Here is a 17,507-nt window from a genome sequence, read left to right on the forward strand (position 1 = left end):
AACATCCCTTCATATTCTCTACTGTTCACTGGTTTCACCATACTTAAGCTATTGTGCAGAGGTCTGGGGCAACAACTATAAAACCACATTACATTCACTTTTTACTCTTCAAAAGAAAGCAGTTCGAATCATCCACAGTGCAGCTTACAGGAACGTACAAACTCACTATTTTTACAGTCGATCTAGTGAAATTCCAAACAGCACAAATTCTATTCAAAGCAAAAAATAAAGAACTGCCAGGAAATATTCAGAGTATGTTTGTTTTGAAAGAAGGAAGTTATAATTTAAGGGGTTTTTGTAACTTCAAAACAGTGAAGGTTCGTACTAAGAGAAAAAGCTTTTGTGTTTCTGTTCATGGAGTGAAACTGTGGAACAGTCTGAATATGGAGTTAAAGCAACGTCCAAACATAAAACTGTTCAAAAAGAGTTATAAAAATATGATCTTCTCGAACTATAAAGAAAAGGAAAATATTGAAATTAAGTGAATGTCTCTATTTAAAAAACAAACAAACAAAAAAACCCTCATGATGTGATATTATAATACATCAGAAATCTGTTCACTATTTTTATTACAAATTATATCAGTAATGAAGCAACTAAATATTAACTGATAAATTATGGCAAAGGGGTGGGATTAAATAAGTGTTTACTTCTTCCCTTTCAACATGTAAATTAATCAAAACGTTTTTTTTGTATGTATTTTGTAAAGTATTTGTTTTCTCTCTTATTTTCTTTTCTAAATGTACCTGTATATCGTTCACATGTTGAAATAAAAAATTACCAACCAACAGTCTCCAGACTTAAACCCATCGAGCTGGTTTGATCTGGACAGAAGAGTGAGAGCAAAGCAGCTACAACGTCCACGTTTATGGGAACTTCTGCTCCAGATATGTGAGAAGATTAGATTTCTATTGTAGAAAGAAGACACGGCTGTGTTCAGCTGTTATATCAAAGGAGGCGACTTTGATGAATCAAAGTTTAAAATACATTTTGGTCTATAAACTGATTCCATCTTTTTTAACTCTTTATTTGTACTACACTTTCGTTTAAGAATGCAAAGAGACACTAAACTGCATAACTTTCAATAACAAACTGGAAAATTGGGGTATTTTAAAACTTTTGACTGTGTGTGTGTTTCTTTCCTTTTCCTCCAGGTTCAGAGGGAACGCTTTCTGCCTGGTATCAGGCTGAAAAAGTTTCCTTGGAGGAGCCAGAGGACAACCCCTGATCCAAGTCCCCTCAGGTCTAAACAAGGCAAAATCTGAAGGCATGAAGACATCAAGCAATTCCAGATGATTCAACATGTTGCTCATCAGACAAATCTGTACTCTGATTGGAGGATCCAGTCCACAGGCCTAAAGGGTTTCTTAGCGGTCTATATGGGTGTTTTCAGTTTCCAGAAGGACGTGTGGCACCATGGATCACGTTTTCATGCAGTAGCTGATATCAGGTCCAGGACGTGCTTCCACCTGTTATGTTGTTTGTGTGTATGGTTATAATCATGCAGAGCGTGGTGAGTGCTAGCACATCCTTCAAAGTTTCCTGTGCAGTTCATATAGTCTGAGGCCTGTACTATGAAGCTTTACTTATCCAGGAAACATCGAGGTGAACCCTGGTTCTGCATCACCAACGTGAGAACCCTGAACCCTTCTTGCCAAAGTACATTGCCATGGTTACGCTGCAAACCGAACCTACTCTGGAGCAGGTTACAGGATCCAGATTAGAGATTAACATGAAATCATTGCCTGCCTACCAATCAATTCTCCTGAAAATGCTTAAAATAGCAGCCTCGAAGTCTTTGTGGTGGCTTGATGAGCATCAGTAATATACTGTAGCCATGGACCCAACTTTATTCATGTTGACTGCAAACTATTTTACACACACTACCAATCAAAAGTTTGTTTTTTCTTTATTTTCATGACTCTTTGCATTGTAGATTCTCACTGAAGGCATCAAAACTATGAATGAACACGTGGAATTATGTAGTAAACAAAAACGTGTGAAATATCTCCAAACATGTTTGATATTTCAGATCCTTCCAAACACCCTTTGCTTTGATTCCTGCTTTGCTCTCTCGGCGTCTCCATGAGCTTCATGAGGTCGTCTCCTGAAATGGTTTCCAACAGTCTTGAAGGAGTTCAGAGATGCTGAGCGCTTGTTGGTCCTTTGCCTTCCCTCTGCGCTCCATCCACATATATTTGAAGATTAAACCAGGACATTCTTGGCTAAAACATGTTGACAGTGTCTGGGTGACAGACTAACAGGCTGTTTCAAAAGGTTAGGTGTTGTTTGGATCCACACGTGTCCAAACGATTGTGTGGAGGCTGTGTTGGTACAAGAACAGCAACCAGACCGAAGCAATGATTTTGACCCGATCAGCGTTAAGCCCACAACCTGACAGATAAAATACATTTATGAAGACAGCTGCAGGGCCAGGAGTGCCAGCATGAAGTCAATAAATACATCATTAAATGATTCATTAAATACTTAATTAAGTCATTAAACCAAAAATTAAACAAATGGGTTTTTAATTAATTATTTTTATGTTTATTTAATTAATTTATAAAACATTTAATTCATTATTTAATGATGTATTTATTTAATTCATTTGTTGATGGACTGATCCCCTTTCCAACCTGTATGTGCACAGACACGTTAGCAGGACTGTGTCTGAGTTCGACGCTCACACGTTGAATTTATGCACAAGGAGTGTCATTGCTAATAAACACCCACAGCATGAAATGATTTGCTCAGATTATGTTTTTTTCTCACGTGTAACTCCATATAAACTCCTTCACATGCTTTACGATGGGACAGTGTGACTCGGACTCTTAGCACATGTAGCAAAGGTGAAGCAAACATTTACCTGGAAACGGTACAGGCTGCTGTCGTTGCACATGACCAGCTTCTTGTGGTTCTGCAGCGGGTAGATGTAACCATAAGCTACCAACATGGTGCCAAAGGCCTGAGCCTCTGAAACAAAGGCAGGGAAGAAAATAAAACCAGTTCAAACAACATTTGGCTGGTGTTGTCTTAAATATAAATTCATAATATAGAGGTAATGTCCCAGCTATTATAGGGCGAGAGGCAGGGTGACAGTCTGTCGCAGGGCTAACACACAGACACCGTTCACACTCACATTCACACCTGTGGGCAATTTAGAGTTACCAATTAACCAAACCCCACGTCTGCATGTCTGAGCTGTGGGAGGAAGCCCAGAGGGAGCCCACGCAAACACAGGGAGGAAAGGCCAACTTTGTTTGTCCGCTGCTTTCAAAACGTTCTTAGGTTTTGTTTGTTTTTTTAAACAAACAAACAAACTTGTACTGATTTTTCCAAATCCATACATTATTAATAAACACTAAAACTGTCTGAAAGAAAACGTTTTCAGAAAATAAAAACTAACTTGAAATGAGCAAACTCACAATGGAAACTAAGTGAAACTACACTGAAGTAAAAGCAAAAAGGCAAAAAGAAATAAAACTACAGTAACTCTGGTAAATGGTGTGTGCAGTGATTTAATGTGTTGAAGTGCAGGGCTGCAGTACATTTAGAAAAAGAGCTGTGATCGTACCTTCTGTAGTGCTCTTCATTTTGTTGCTAATCCAAGCAACTGTGTCATTACCTGTGTGGAGACACAAATATACTGATCAGAATCAAGAACACTGAATCACATTTGTGTTTATGTTGTGTCATTTGTTGGTCAGTGGAAACCAAAATTAATAATTAATAATTTTAATGAATTAAACACGAGCACACTGGAGGTTAATTTGGAGATCCTGTTCAGAACAAAGCAGATACTGACATGATTCTTGCTTTATCAGCAAAAACCAGAAAAACAACTTAAGAATAGAAATTCACAAAGAAAGAACCAAATGGCTCCCTCAGCTGTTCCAAAGTGTAAAACAGTTAAATGTGGACTATAAACATTGGGTTAAATTCCTTTAATAATGTCTTACAGAGACATGGTCACGGCATGATTCGTATGTTAGTTTAAATGAATCATCACCCCGAGTCATACCAACCACCAGATACAGTTTTATTTTATTTGAGATCCTGGCACACAGCCTTATAGGCTCAGGTATAACAATCATAGCAGGTCATTTTAACATGCATGCAGGTGCTGGAAATGACAGCCTCAGCCGTTTAATCTAGTATGAGAGCATCAGGCATTTCTCAAACTATCAGTGAGCCTGCTCAGCACATCCTCACATAAAAACAGAACAGTTAACTCTGAAGCCCTTCTTTAGTCTGATCCTTTCTTAATAACATTTACAGTAATAGATTACACAGCGGGGAGCACGGTGGTACAACAAGCAGCTTCTGCTTATCTTTACCAGGCTGACTTCAACTATTATTCATTGTTTCAGAGGGTTTGATTCTAATATCTATGGATCATTTAACCCTCGTGTAAGGTAGGTCTTCCTGCTAACTCACTGTGCTGCAGAGCACTGGGTTTGATTCTGTTTACTGTTGCTGTGGTAGAGACCTTACTTATTGGTATGAGTTAACTTCAGTAATTACTTCCTCCAAACCATCAACATGTCTTTTAGACCCCATTCCTACAAGACTGCTCAAAAAAGTCCTGCCATTAATTAATGCTTCAATCAGCTATTCACCATGGGCTAGGCTGGACGACTGTAATTCATTATTATCAGGACGTCCTAAAAGCTCCCTGAAAAGCCTTCAGCTAATCCAAAATGCTGCAGCAAGAGTCCTGACAGGGACTAGAAAGAGAGAGCAGATTTCTCCTGTTTTGGCTTCCTGTTAAATCCAGAATTCAAAATCCTGCTCCTCACATACAAGGTCTTAAATAATCAGGCCCCATCTTATCTTAATGACCTTGTAGTACCATATCACCCTATTAGAGCACTTCGCTCTCGCTCTGCAGGCCTACTTGTTGTTCCTAGAGTATTTAAAAGTAGAATGGGAGGGAGAGCCTTCAGTTTTCAGGCCCCTCTTCTGTGGAACCAGCTTCCAGTTTGGATTCAGGAGACAGACACTATCTCTACTTTCAAGATTAGGCTTCAAACTTTCCTTTTTGCTAAAGCATATAGTTAGGGCTGGACCAGGTGACCCTGAATCCTCCCTTAGTTATGCTGCAATACCCACATAGCAGACATGACATTCACCCTGCCATGACTTCTGGTATGGCAGGGTGAATGTCAACCAGATGTGGGCCAGGTCTGGCAATACTGCTATGGTAACCAATGTTTCAAATGCAGGTTTGACAGGTTTGTGAGTGTACACTTTATCCAAAACCTAGTGAGGGTTTACTCATGTTTACGTGGCTGTAGCTCAGGAGGTAGAGCAGGTCACCTACTGATCGGAAGGTTAGTGGTTTGATCCCTGACTCCTCCAGTCTGCAAGTCAAGACTATGAATGTGTTTAGGAAGCACTCAGTTTAGATAAAGTGTGTGGTTGGGTGAATGTGGCATTTTGTATAGAGCACTTTGAGTAATCTGAGAGAGTAGAAAAGTGCTATATAAGAATCGTCATGTTACTTTTGCTCTACATGTTGTTATTACATGGCTTGATTAAGGTTCACATCAGGCTGACATCTGGGGCCAGAGCTGAAACTGTTCTGGGCCAGCACAGGGCCAGCAGCTGGCCTTGTGCTGACCCATGTGTGGGCCACCAAAAGGCCGTCATTCTGTGCGGTATGTGGGCAATGTGTAAGCACAGTGTGTGGGCTGGATCCGGGCCCACACAGCGGGCTGCTGCTGCTATGTGGGCAGCAGCCAGCTACAGCTACAGCTACCAACACCTACACCCTCCTGATGGAATACCTCTGGTTCTAACACATCATTTATATACTGTAAGTGCTGGCAGTCAAATGGATGGCTGCTCAAATTTCCCTTCCAGGCCTTAGTCCAGATTAAAAAGTCACTTTGGTTCTTAGAGCACTGCACAGATATCATCCAATCATGGCTGCTTTATTTAGCTACTAGCCGAGCAGCTTAGGCAGCAAGGCTTTAAATAATCGAGTGAGGCTGTACAGATTAAATACCTGAGAGGTAAACGCACTGTCACCTTGTGGTCTAGCACATCGGACAGGACAAAGTATGAAGGTTCAATAAACAGGAGCATTTAGCTTCAGAAATAACAGGTAGGCTTTAGTGAAAGAACCAAAACTATGAGAATTATTTGTTCTTTTTCTACTTAAAACTTTGGTAACATTTGTGCTATTTTAAATCAATTTGAAACATTTATTTAATGCCATTTACAGAATTATATGTTTTTATTCACTTGGTTGTTTTTTATACATAGCACCAGTTCACAGTAACAGTCAGTTCAAGGTGCACTGTAAGGTGAAGACGACGAGCTCAGACCGACCACACAAAAACAACCCAATGAACAGGACAAAAGATAAACTATGGGCAAGAGTGGAAAGGTCAATGACACGCAGTTACCTTAGTATAATGTATGTAACCTACCCCATCATCAACGGATGGGAAAATCAGAACCAAACTTTGCATGGACATTATAACACATACAGTGGTTATTAACATATGTTTGCAAAATATATAAATCTCAATCTTTACTCTGGTATTTTTGGATCAACAGAAAGCTTTCAGGAAGAATTTGGGGAATGCTAATCCAGTCCAGAAGTAAGAAAAGAAATAAATGCATGAATGCAGGTTTTCAAAAAATATGTCAGAAGTCATCCACGTTCTGTTCATGTTTTCATAGCGTGCACCTGATAAGTTCCCTTCGTGCCCAACACAAACGGGAAGTAGAGCTGGTCCAAATTTTGTTTGTGTCAACTTCCACAAAGGCCTCAAAATGATAGCAGTTGCTGTGTAAAGTTAAAGCCTCTGAAAAAACCAGTCCATCACTTGGATTAGTCAGCATGTAAATGGAAGCATCTTTATCATGGATATCACTCATATGCATTACTGCAATTTCCAAGCAAACATGCCAATTTCTATACATGCCCATGTTACCAGGGCACAGCAGATGTCAGGTCATCTGGATTTTGCTAAGAAGGCTGCCAGAATCTTGGATTTGGTCTCAAACTCCCGTCCCTGCAGCAACAGATGACAGCACTCGTGTTTTCCCCTCGTACTTCATTGAAACAGGCAGCTGAGAAGAGGAACGCTCACCTGCAGTGAACCTTCTGCCTTCCTCCTTGTTCACCTCATCTTACCATTAATTGCCTTTTCCTCACATTTCCACTACCGTCTGGGATCATATTAAATTAGTCTGAACAGGAAATAGAAAATAAACAGAACATGCTCATGTATAGAGTTGAAAATACATATTTCAATGGAAGGTTCTAGATCTCATCCTGGGTCAACACACCTTAATCACATGATTGGTTCATTACCAGGCCTCTGGAGAACTTCAAGACATGTTGAGGAGGTAATTTAGCCATTTGAATCACCTGCAGGACCCTCGAGGCCTGGAGTTGGACACCCTATTTTAGGGTCTTCCAACATGAAGCACCTTGAACCACATGCAGTTGTGATTTGGCGCTATATAAACAAAATGAATTTTAAATTTAAACACAAACAGCGTTGGCAGCAGTTGCAGCCTGGTCAGACCTCAGACATTCTAGCTGTCCATTTTTCAAGGTAATCTGATGAGACTTTAGCCCATGTTTCCTGGAGCATCTCTAAAGAGGGATTGGCTCAATGGAGACTTTGTACCATACAGTCAAGCTGTTACCACAACAGCTCAGTAGGGTTCAGACCACGCTGGCTGATCCGTTACAGTGGGACTGATTATTCTTTCTTTTTGTTTACAGGCCCTTTTGCCCATAAGCATGCTGTGCTCCTTTTTGGCTTCCTTGTTAGTGCAATGGCTTTCAGCTGTGCAACAGAATTGCAAAAGGGGTTTCTACTAATCAATTAGCCTTATAAAATTATTCATTTGGATACGCAGCCACACCAGGAAATTGATCCACAGGACTGACAGTTGTTGATAATGGGCCTCTCTGCACAAAGGTAGATCATTCTATAAAAATAAATTAATTTTAATTGTTTGTGAAATGTATCAAATTCTTTGTGAATTGCATGAGAATGTGTTTTTCTCTGTAAAACAAAGATATTTGCAAGTGATCCCAAACTTTTGAGGGGTAGTGTAAGTGACTGGAAGAATGAGTGTCATTAGTAATGAGATGACAGTAAGAGACTCTCTTATTATTAGCCTCTCTGGGCAACATATCAGAGGGAAGGTATCAGCAGGCATCATACAACATAGTCTTGAATGGTTTTTATATAGTGCTCTACTCTACTCTACTCTACTCTACTGTAAGCACTCTGAGAGGCCAGGGTCCAACCAATCACCAACCTTCTGATTGGTTGATGACCTGCTCTACCTCCTGCATCATGTACCAGTTAAAAATGCTAGAAATGTTTGAGTTTAATTTCATTCAGTTTTATTTCTATTGTGTGTGTGTGTGTGTGCGTGTGTGTGCGTGCGTGCGTGCGTGCGTGCGTGTGTGTGTGTGTGTGTGTGTGTGTGTGTGTGTCACACTCACCAGCAATGACGTGTGGGATGGTAGTGATATTGAGCTTCTGCTCTGTACCTTTAACTCCACTTTTTGTGTCCTGCATTTCTAGCAAAATCGACTCCAGCTGAAAACAGAGGTGAATGAAAAAGATTAATATAAAGAGAACAAAAGAGACACAGCCTTGGAAGCTGTCGCTGTCGTCGAGATACTTAAACTCTCCCACCCCTGACACAGAGTGGGCACTCCACCCTTTTCCAGCTGAGAACCATGGCCTCAGATTTGGAGGTGCTGATCCTCATTCCCACCGCTTCACACTCAGCTGCGAGCTGTTCCAGTGCGAGCTGGGGGCCATCACCTGATGAAGCCAACAGAGCCGCATCATCCACAAAAACCAGAGATGAGATTTTCTGACCACCAAGAGAAAACCTTCTGCTACTTGGCTGCATCTAGAAATTCTGTCCATAAAAATTACGAACAGAAGTGACAAAGGGGCAGCCCTGGCAGAGCCCATCACCAACCGGAAACAGGTCTGACTTATTGCCGGCAACACCCCATACTCCTGAAGCACCTCACACAGGACACCCCGAACATGGTCAAATGCCTTCTTCAAGTCCACAAAGCACATCTAGACTGGCTGGGCAAACTCCTATGCACACTCAAGTATCCTCGAGAGGATAAAGAGCTGGTCCAGTGTCCCACGACCAGGACGGAAGGTACTGCCCCTGACCTCCATGCAACCTTGTAGAGGTCTCAACCAAGACAGGCACAACATGCAGAGCCTGTAGGAACTCAGGGGGTGCCCCTCACCCTCCACAGGAGCCTCTGCCAGGGAGTTGTTTAGCAACCTCAGAGACCTCACCCCCAAAGATGGACGAGTCGTCCCCCTCATCCCCAGACTCTGCTTCCTCCAATGGGATTAAGGAGGTCCTCGAAGTATTCCTTCCACTGCCTGACAATGTTCAATGTTCAGCAGTGCTCCACCTGCAATTTACATAATGCAGGCACAGCGCCGCTTTCCCCTCTTGAGTCGCCTGACGATTTGCCAGAATCTCTGCAAGGCAGTCCAGAAGTTTTTTTCCATGGCCTCCCTGAACTCCTTCCACACCCGAGTTTTTGCTTTAGCCATTGCCGCATGCTGCTTGGCCAGTCGGTACCTATAAGCTTTCTCCGAAGTCCCACAAGCTAACCAAGCCCAATAGGCTTCCTTCTTCAGCCTGTTGGCTCCCTTCACCTCTGGTGTCCACCATTCGGTTCGGGGTTACCACTACAACAGTTACCAACTGCAGCCGCAGCTCAGTGCAGCAGCTTCAGGCAATGGAGATGCTGAACATGGTCTATAGAGTTCGAAAATGTGACGTCATTTCCGGGGTAAAACCACAAAGGATTGTAGGTACTAGCTTGCTACAAGAAATCCCTTCACTGGAAAGAACGGTCACTATCGCTGCTCCCTCTCTCTTCCAGTACTCCAAAGTGAAGAGACAGACACGACGGCCGGGGACGTCGCCGGGTTTTCTTTGTCCCGCTCCGATTTTGGTGGATTTTAATGCTGTGGCTGACGCCAGTGGGCTTTGAGTGTTGTTTTGACTGTGTGTTCTAAGTGGCCAGGGGTGTTTTTAACTGTTTAAAATCTTTTTGTGAAATAAATGATATTTTAGTAATCGAGTTTTATATTGTTCTTTGGCTTGGCTACTCCACTGCTCTGTCCGTTTTTTGAAGGGTTGCCCTTCACTTAGAATAAAACCTGGTGTCCACTTACATATCTGACTACTCAGAACATGTCAGTGTCCTGTACCCATCCGTCGGTAAACAGGAACTGGGCTTGTTGCAGGATCTGGAGTTACCAAACACTTCATGAGTGTATGCACTCACACTTAGGAACATATAATTATAAACATGAGCGTGATGAAGGTTGGGCAGCACGCTAATGTCTTCAGTCCACTCTGTATGCTCGTATGGGTCTGACCCTGTCATTACTTTGTTATTTTTCCTCGTACCTTTTTTTTTGCCTTTTTGTCAAGTCTGTCTTTGTACGGACCTGCCCTGTTCTTCTTCGTTTTGTACATAACTGTTTTTGGGGCAAATAAAATGCAAGTAGGGATTAAAACAGCAGAATGAATGGTTACCGGTGCTGGAAATGCTAGCGCTTGATGCAGTGTTTTGATTTTGCTGCCACTTGTACCCACAATGCAACGCGCGCAAGTCACGTAGTCTGTCGATCTCTATCCGTTTTTTAAAAAAGACACTAAAAACAGTTAGTGTTCACTGTCGGCTTCTCTTGGTTTTTATTACCACTAATCGTTTTAAAGCTCAGTTTTTAAACCCTTCCTATGTAACTACAGCCCAGCCCATGCAGCAGTATATTAATGACTAACCTCGTATTGTGGATGGATTATCTCAGTTGTTCTCCTGACTGAAGTTTGGTCCGTTTACAGCATCCTGCCATGCGATTGCATTTGTCCCTGACTATCGGGAACCTTCACATTAACTTTTATTGAGTGGAAAAAGTCCTCCGTTCATTAGCGTTCGTCCTCCAGCTTTAATGTTTATGTTATGCTAACATAGCTTTGACGCGCTAGCGATCACGTAGCACATCATTATATAGCAGCTAGCCAAACTTCAGTAACCCTACAAACGTCACTGCTGTTTACTTTTCTGTCTTCATTTATGTTGGAAGTGATAGCAGAGCTGTAACTTCCTGTTAACTTCTAACTCCGTTAAATGTCATAAATTCTGTTTTCATGGATGCCTGGATGTTAAACTTAATTGTGACACCTGGTAGAGCAGAACACTGATCATTTTATGAACGATTAAAGAATTTAAAGAGTTTTTCAACTCTCAGTAATGCTGCAATGATCGTTTGACTTTGGGACCTGCAGCGGAGTTTGGGCCCAGACACGGCTAATGACGTTAGACTTAAAGACCAGACCGGGACTCAATGTCCCCAGTCTCCCTCAGAATGCTGTTGAAGCTCTGCCGGAGGTGTGCGTTAAAGCTCTCACGGACCACTGTCTCTGCCAGGCATTCCCAGCACACCCTCACTATACGTTTAGGTGTGGCAGGTCTGTCCAGCACCACCCCCCCGCCACCTGATCCAACTCACCACCAAGTGTTGATCAGTTGACAGCTCAGCCCCTCTCTTTAACCGAGTTTTTTAAAATTGGAATAGTAGTAAACTGGGTAAGAATAGCTTTCATACTGTAAAACACCAGGCCTACTTCATAAAGAATCTGATTAGTCAGGTTAATACTGGAATACTTCTTTGTTTATCTTATTCCTGCATCTTTGCCTCATTGTGCCAATGAAAGTTAATATCTTTATCTGAAGTGCATAACAATAAGGTTGTTCACATGCTTTACACTGCAGTGACACCATGCTGCCAAACAATAACACTAATTAGCTTTTAGGTGGACTAAAAGATTAGCTTCAGCAAGCCTCTTATGCTGGCAAACCAATCATGTTTAAATCTCATGCAAATGCATGGGTATCCATTAGATACTGCATCTAACAGAAAAATCTTTATATAATCTTAAGAACAGGGAGGGAAACAAGGTTACTGCAGCTCACGTCCTTTGTATTTTTCTTTTTTCACAAAAGCAGTTTATGTAGAAATCTAGAACCTAACATGAAAAAGCCTTTAATTAATAATGAATGATGGATAATCGAAATATATTACAAAAGGAATACATAATAATGCTATCACAGAAATGCTACTGACCCACCTTTTTGAGGCAATACAAACGGGGCTGGAAATGCTGTGCCCGGTTTGGGCGCACTGTTCTGATAGTCATGTTTGCAGATGAATGAAGAGCGAATCAGATGTAAAGCAATCAAATCCTGGTATGAAATGTCCCAGTTAGAACAGGTTTAGTTGCTGACAGGCATGCCTACAGCGAACAGAGGTAGCGTCTGTGAGGAGACTGTAAGACCGGAGGCTAAGGATGGATTAATCCTCCAGTCAGCTGTAAGCTTTTCTCTCACCCAAGGCAATTACAGAGAAAGGCCTGGCTGACTGACAAGAGTCAAGATCGATGCTGTGTCTCAGGGTACAGTTGTAATGGCTGTAAGTAAAATGTATTTATATAGTGCTTTTCACAAAGTGCTTCACAATGCAAAGAATGAAAATACAACATCCATCCATCCATTCGCTTCCGCTTATCCTTTTCAGGGTCGCGGGGGGCGCTGGAGCCTATCTCAGCTGTCATAGGGCGAGAGGCGGGGTACATCCTGGACAGGTCACCAGTCTGTCGCAGGGCCAACAAACAGGGACAGACAACCATTCACACTCTCATTCACTCGCACATTCACACCTAGTGGCAATTTGGATTATCCAATTAACCTATCCCCACAAGCTGCATGTCTTTGGACGGTGGGAGGAAGCCGGAGTACCCGGAGGAAACCCACGCAAACACGGGGAGAACATGCAAACTCCACACAGAAAGACCTGATGGTGGAATTGAACTCAGGACCTTCTTGCTGTGCGGCAACAGTGCTAACCACCGTGCCACCGTGCTGAAAATACAACATATACAATGTAAAACAGCAAAATACAATATAAAAACAACAAATTAGTTGAACGCTTGTCTATATAAAATGTCTTCAGCTGTTTTTTAAAAGAATCAATGGAGTCGGTTTAAAAACAGAGAATCCACAGCCACGGTGCTGCTGTCTGAAAGGCCCGATCACCACGAGTTTGCCACCAGCAGACTCTGACCTGATGACCTCAGAGCTCGGGAAGATGAACGCGGTGATTATTATGGTGGTGATTATTATATAATAATCATATATTATTATATGATGATTATTATATTATAATAATAATAATAATAATGGATTGCATTTTTATAAAGCGCTTTTCGGGGCCCTCAAAGCGCTTTACAATTCCACTATTCATTCACTCTCACATTCACACACTGGTGGAGGCAGCTACAGTTGTAGCCACAGCTGCCCTGGGGCAGACTGACAGAAGCGAAGCTGCCATATCGCGCCATCGGCCCCTCTGGCCAACACCAGTAGGCGGTAGGTGAAGTGTCTTGCCCAAGGACACAGCGACCGAGCCGGGGCTCGAACCTGCAACCTTCCGATTACAAGACGAACACCCAACTCTTGAGCCACGATCGCCCATGTACTTGACCATGTAGGGCCATGAAGGTTAGAACTAAAATTTTAAAATGAAACCTAAAACTTACAGGCAACCAGTGAAGGGAGGCTAAAACTGGAGTGATATGAGATCTTGTGTTGGTGCCTGTTAAAAGTCGTGCTGCAGAGTCTGAAGACAAATTAAAGCTGATTTGTTAAAACAAATAAAAACACCATTGCAATAATCCAGACGGGAAGAAATAAAAGCAAGAATAATCATCTCCACTTTGACACCATTAGTCCCAGTTTTGAAATATTCCTTAGATGATAAAAAAACCCAGCTGCTTAGAATCGAGCTGTCAAACATGACACCGAGGTTTCTGAGGCTCGATTTAACAGAAGGCTCTAAGAAGCTGATATGCTGCCTGATTTCTGAGACCATGTGGTCTGGAGCAATAATTAGAGTTTCTTACATTGTTTGGAGAGACCAAACAGCCACTTCACAAACGCATGGCACAACATAGAAGAGCCACCTCCACAGGACAAGACTCAGCTGTCCATCTGCATCTTAAGGATAAAGGTCACTCTTTCCAGGATGCCAATGTTCACATTTTGGACAGAGAGGACAGATGGTTTGAAAGAGGAGTGAAAGAAGCATCTATGTCCACTGTGAGCGACCATCTTTGAACAGAGGCGGTGGTTTACGACACCAACTCTCTGCCATCTATAATCCAGTTTTGAGTTCCCTCCCCAGACGCCTTAACGCCCACTCACATCCTGGACCATCTGACCTCAGGAATTCGCATGACAAGGTAGGCCCCGGTCTGGATGGGCCTGGGCTCCCTTGCCTTGGTGGATACCAGAGGACGGGGGTGCCTACTTGGGTCAGCGGGGGAGCTGGCCCTAGGGAGGGGCATCCCTTCTTTTCCTCCCCATCCCTGGCTACCTCCCTCTTCCCGCTCCACCACACCCACCCACACAGGTAGGGCCTTGGGGTGCGGGTGTGTCACCAGGGTGCAGGGGAGACATTCCCCCCCCCGTCCTCTTCTGGCCACCTGTGCCTCAATTTTATCTCACAACTTAGACATCCACATTACTCATAACACACACACACATATATATATATATAGGGCCTTGAGGGTGGGCACGTTAACGGCGTCCAGTAGACGGTCTGTGTATTCAAACCTACCTCTGGCGCCGGTGCCCACCTCTCAATTTTAAATCCATGTAGACATTGAGGGTTCTCAGGAGGGGCCGTGCTAACACCTGCTGCTCTCTGGCAGCAGCACCATGCTCTCCCTTGTTTTAAATGCACTTTAGAGCAACACGCAGCAACACTACACTTGAGCGGGAGGAGGGAGGTATGGGGTCTTAACACACCCCCGTTCTCTGCTAGCCATCGGGGCGGGGGGGCTGGGAAGAGATGCTGGCTGTCCAATTGGCCTCCCTGCTGCTGCGGAGCCTGGGACGGTCTGCTTGCCTCCACCCCGGAGGGAAGGGTAACATCTCTTGGGTCTGGGTGCCGTTTCCCCCTCTCTTAGGGCGAGGATACCTGGACCCGGTGTATAGAGTATGTTTGGGGAGTGTGATTGTGTGTACATGTCCATTTACATTTATTCCTACGTTGGGTGAGTGCTGAGTGTTTGTATATGTGTGCATGAGGGTGGGAATGCATGTCTGTGTCTGTGTGTGCCTGTTTGTCTGTGTCTATATGTCAGGTCGGGTCTTACACTCCACCTCTCTGGGAACTCCCAGGCCCTCCAAAGTGTGGAGGCCTAGCTCCCCTCACCACACTCCCTGCCGGTGACTGATGCCCTCAGGGGTCGGTGATTGGTGGTTCTTGGTGTCCGGGGCTGGGCGCTCAGGTATGTACCGGCTCACTCCCGGTGGCTACTTGGCGGGGCCTGGCGCCTGTTGCTCGGTCAGGCCTCTTCCGGGGCGCGGGGGCCCGAGGGCCTCCGGCCTCTGGGTCTGTGGCTCGGTTCACTCTGGCACAGCTGGCTGTCGGCGGAGCCGGCGGGCACGCCGGTGCAGCCCCCTCTAGCTTCTGCCCGATGGCTACTGGGTGACCCCTCGTCTGGGGATCCTCAGCCCTTCCCATGAAGGTGGCACGGATGCCCCTCCGGTGGTCCTCCTTGGGCTCTTGCACTCTGGGGCCTCTGGATGTCTGGGGCCTGGATCTCCTCCATGCCTGCTTCATGCCCTGGGGGCGGGGCTATGGCTCTTTACATCCTCTTGCAGACCATTACATGGGGAAACCATTTGAATACAAGCGCGCCGATCCACACAGGTGTGTACACGGGTGTTCACTGTTCGTAGACTTAAATCACACCTTTCTTGGCTGCTACTTCAAAGCACATTGTGCGCTGTCTGTCCTGCGTGCTGCACAACAACATTCGATATTTAGTATTTACTGCTGTTTACACTTAGCTAGATTAATGCGATGGTGTTGTGTTTAGTATGTTGCTTTGTTTTGTTTTTTTGCTTGTTTTCTCTTCTTTTTCTCTCAACAGGTGATCCCGGAGATATTTTTTTCCCCCTTTCTCACTGTCCCTCTCCCCTTCTGTTTTTCTTTTCCTTCCTCTTTCTTTCTCCCTTTCCTATCCCTCACTCATGTCTGTCCCGTCTGTAACAACTGAAAATAAAATAAAATAAATAATAAAAACAAAGGTCGATCAAATGGACCAATACGGCAATGCCATGATGATCCATTTGGCAAAATAAATCCATTGGGTCTCCTTGTTGGTCTTCAGACAACAATTCTGACGGCTAAAGAACCAAATGGGACAGGCAAAAGAAAAAGAAAAAAAGATTTAACTGCTGCCTTTGATACAGTGGATCATAACATTTTAATCTCCCATTTAGAGCAGTTGGTGGGTGTTAGGAGTATCGCACTGCAGTGGTTTAGATCCTTTTTGGCAGAGCGAACTTTCTCTGTGAAACTGAGTGAGTTTGTATCCTCTGCTGCTTCTCTGCAGTGTGGTGTCCCACAGGGTTCAGTTTTAGGCCCGCTTCTTTTCTCCCTATATCTCCGACCCCTTGGCTCTATTTTCAGGAAACGTGGGATTTCTTTCCACTGTTATGCTGATGACTCCTAGATTTATTTCCCACTTAAAAAGATAAATGGCTTCTCAGTAGACCCTCTGCTCAGATGCCTTGATGAAATAAGGGCCTGGATGGCTTTGAACTTTTTACATTTTAATGAGCAGAAAACAGAAGTGATGGTTCTTGGTGGCGTTTCTGAGACCACTACTATAGATCTTGGTTCGCTGGCACAGTATGTTAAACCAGTCATCACTAATCTGGGAGTTAGAATGGAGGCAGATCTTAAACTTGAAAGCAAGGCCAGAGCTGTTGTAAGACCTCGCTTTTTTCATTTGAGGCAATTAACCAAATTAAAGCCCATCTTATCGAAACAGCTTTTTGAGACAGTAATTGTTGGGTTTATATTTTATTATTGTCATTTGTATTGAGTAATCCATGCCTTTGTTACATCTAGGCTGGATTATTGTAACGCACTGTATTGTGGGGTTAATGATGCGTCCATTAGGCGTCTGCAGGTTGTGCAAAATGCTGCAGCATGTCTTTTAACTGGAACAAAAAAGTTTGACCACATTACCCCATTTTAATTTCACTCTACTGACTACCTGTACATTTTAGGATTGTTTTTTAAATCTCTTAATGGCACCAGAGAGGCTAAGATGAACAGGCACATGGCTCTCAATACATGAGCGGGGCATAGAAAGGGATAGGCAGAAACACCAGAGGGGCCAAACATGAGCTGCTGCTAGACCGAGCAGTCGTCCTAGACTGCAATACCACACTGATGTGTCCTGTGTGTCGAAGCTTTGAAACCCGTATCGGGTAATCTCGAGGGAGTTTTTGTGAAGCACTTATCGAGGCTTGCTTTGATTACGTATGCAGTGACGTTCGAGGCCTCGCGGGCAGTCTGTACCATGTGACTGAGTCAGGA

The 17,507-nt window shown here is 43.6% G+C and overlaps 2 protein-coding genes across 2 annotated transcripts in view; one reads left to right on the forward strand and one right to left on the reverse strand.

Moving 5' to 3' along the window:
* rgs9a (regulator of G protein signaling 9a) overlaps window positions 1-12,360 on the reverse strand; it is a 30,291-nt gene extending 17,931 nt beyond the window's left edge. The window contains exons 1-4 of the mRNA XM_085155643.1: window positions 12,178-12,360; window positions 8,486-8,582; window positions 3,575-3,625; window positions 2,867-2,973 (exon numbers count right to left, since the gene is read on the reverse strand). Coding sequence (XP_085011769.1) covers window positions 2,867-2,973; window positions 3,575-3,625; window positions 8,486-8,582; window positions 12,178-12,246 — 324 coding nt within the window. The 5' untranslated portion in view covers window positions 12,247-12,360. The remainder of the gene's footprint in view (window positions 1-2,866; window positions 2,974-3,574; window positions 3,626-8,485; window positions 8,583-12,177) is intronic.
* The window catches only part of cog1 (component of oligomeric golgi complex 1), a 57,149-nt gene extending 42,816 nt beyond the window's left edge, over window positions 1-14,333 (forward strand). Inside the window, exon 16 of the transcript XR_014873555.1 lies at window positions 14,178-14,333. The gene's annotated coding sequence lies outside the window, so the exon portion shown is untranslated. The remainder of the gene's footprint in view (window positions 1-14,177) is intronic.
* Window positions 14,334-17,507: the final 3,174 nt, after the last annotated feature.

Source organism: Neolamprologus multifasciatus, chromosome 4, assembly GCF_963576455.1.
Source record: "Neolamprologus multifasciatus chromosome 4, fNeoMul1.2, whole genome shotgun sequence".
NCBI lineage: Eukaryota > Metazoa > Chordata > Actinopteri > Cichliformes > Cichlidae > Neolamprologus > Neolamprologus multifasciatus.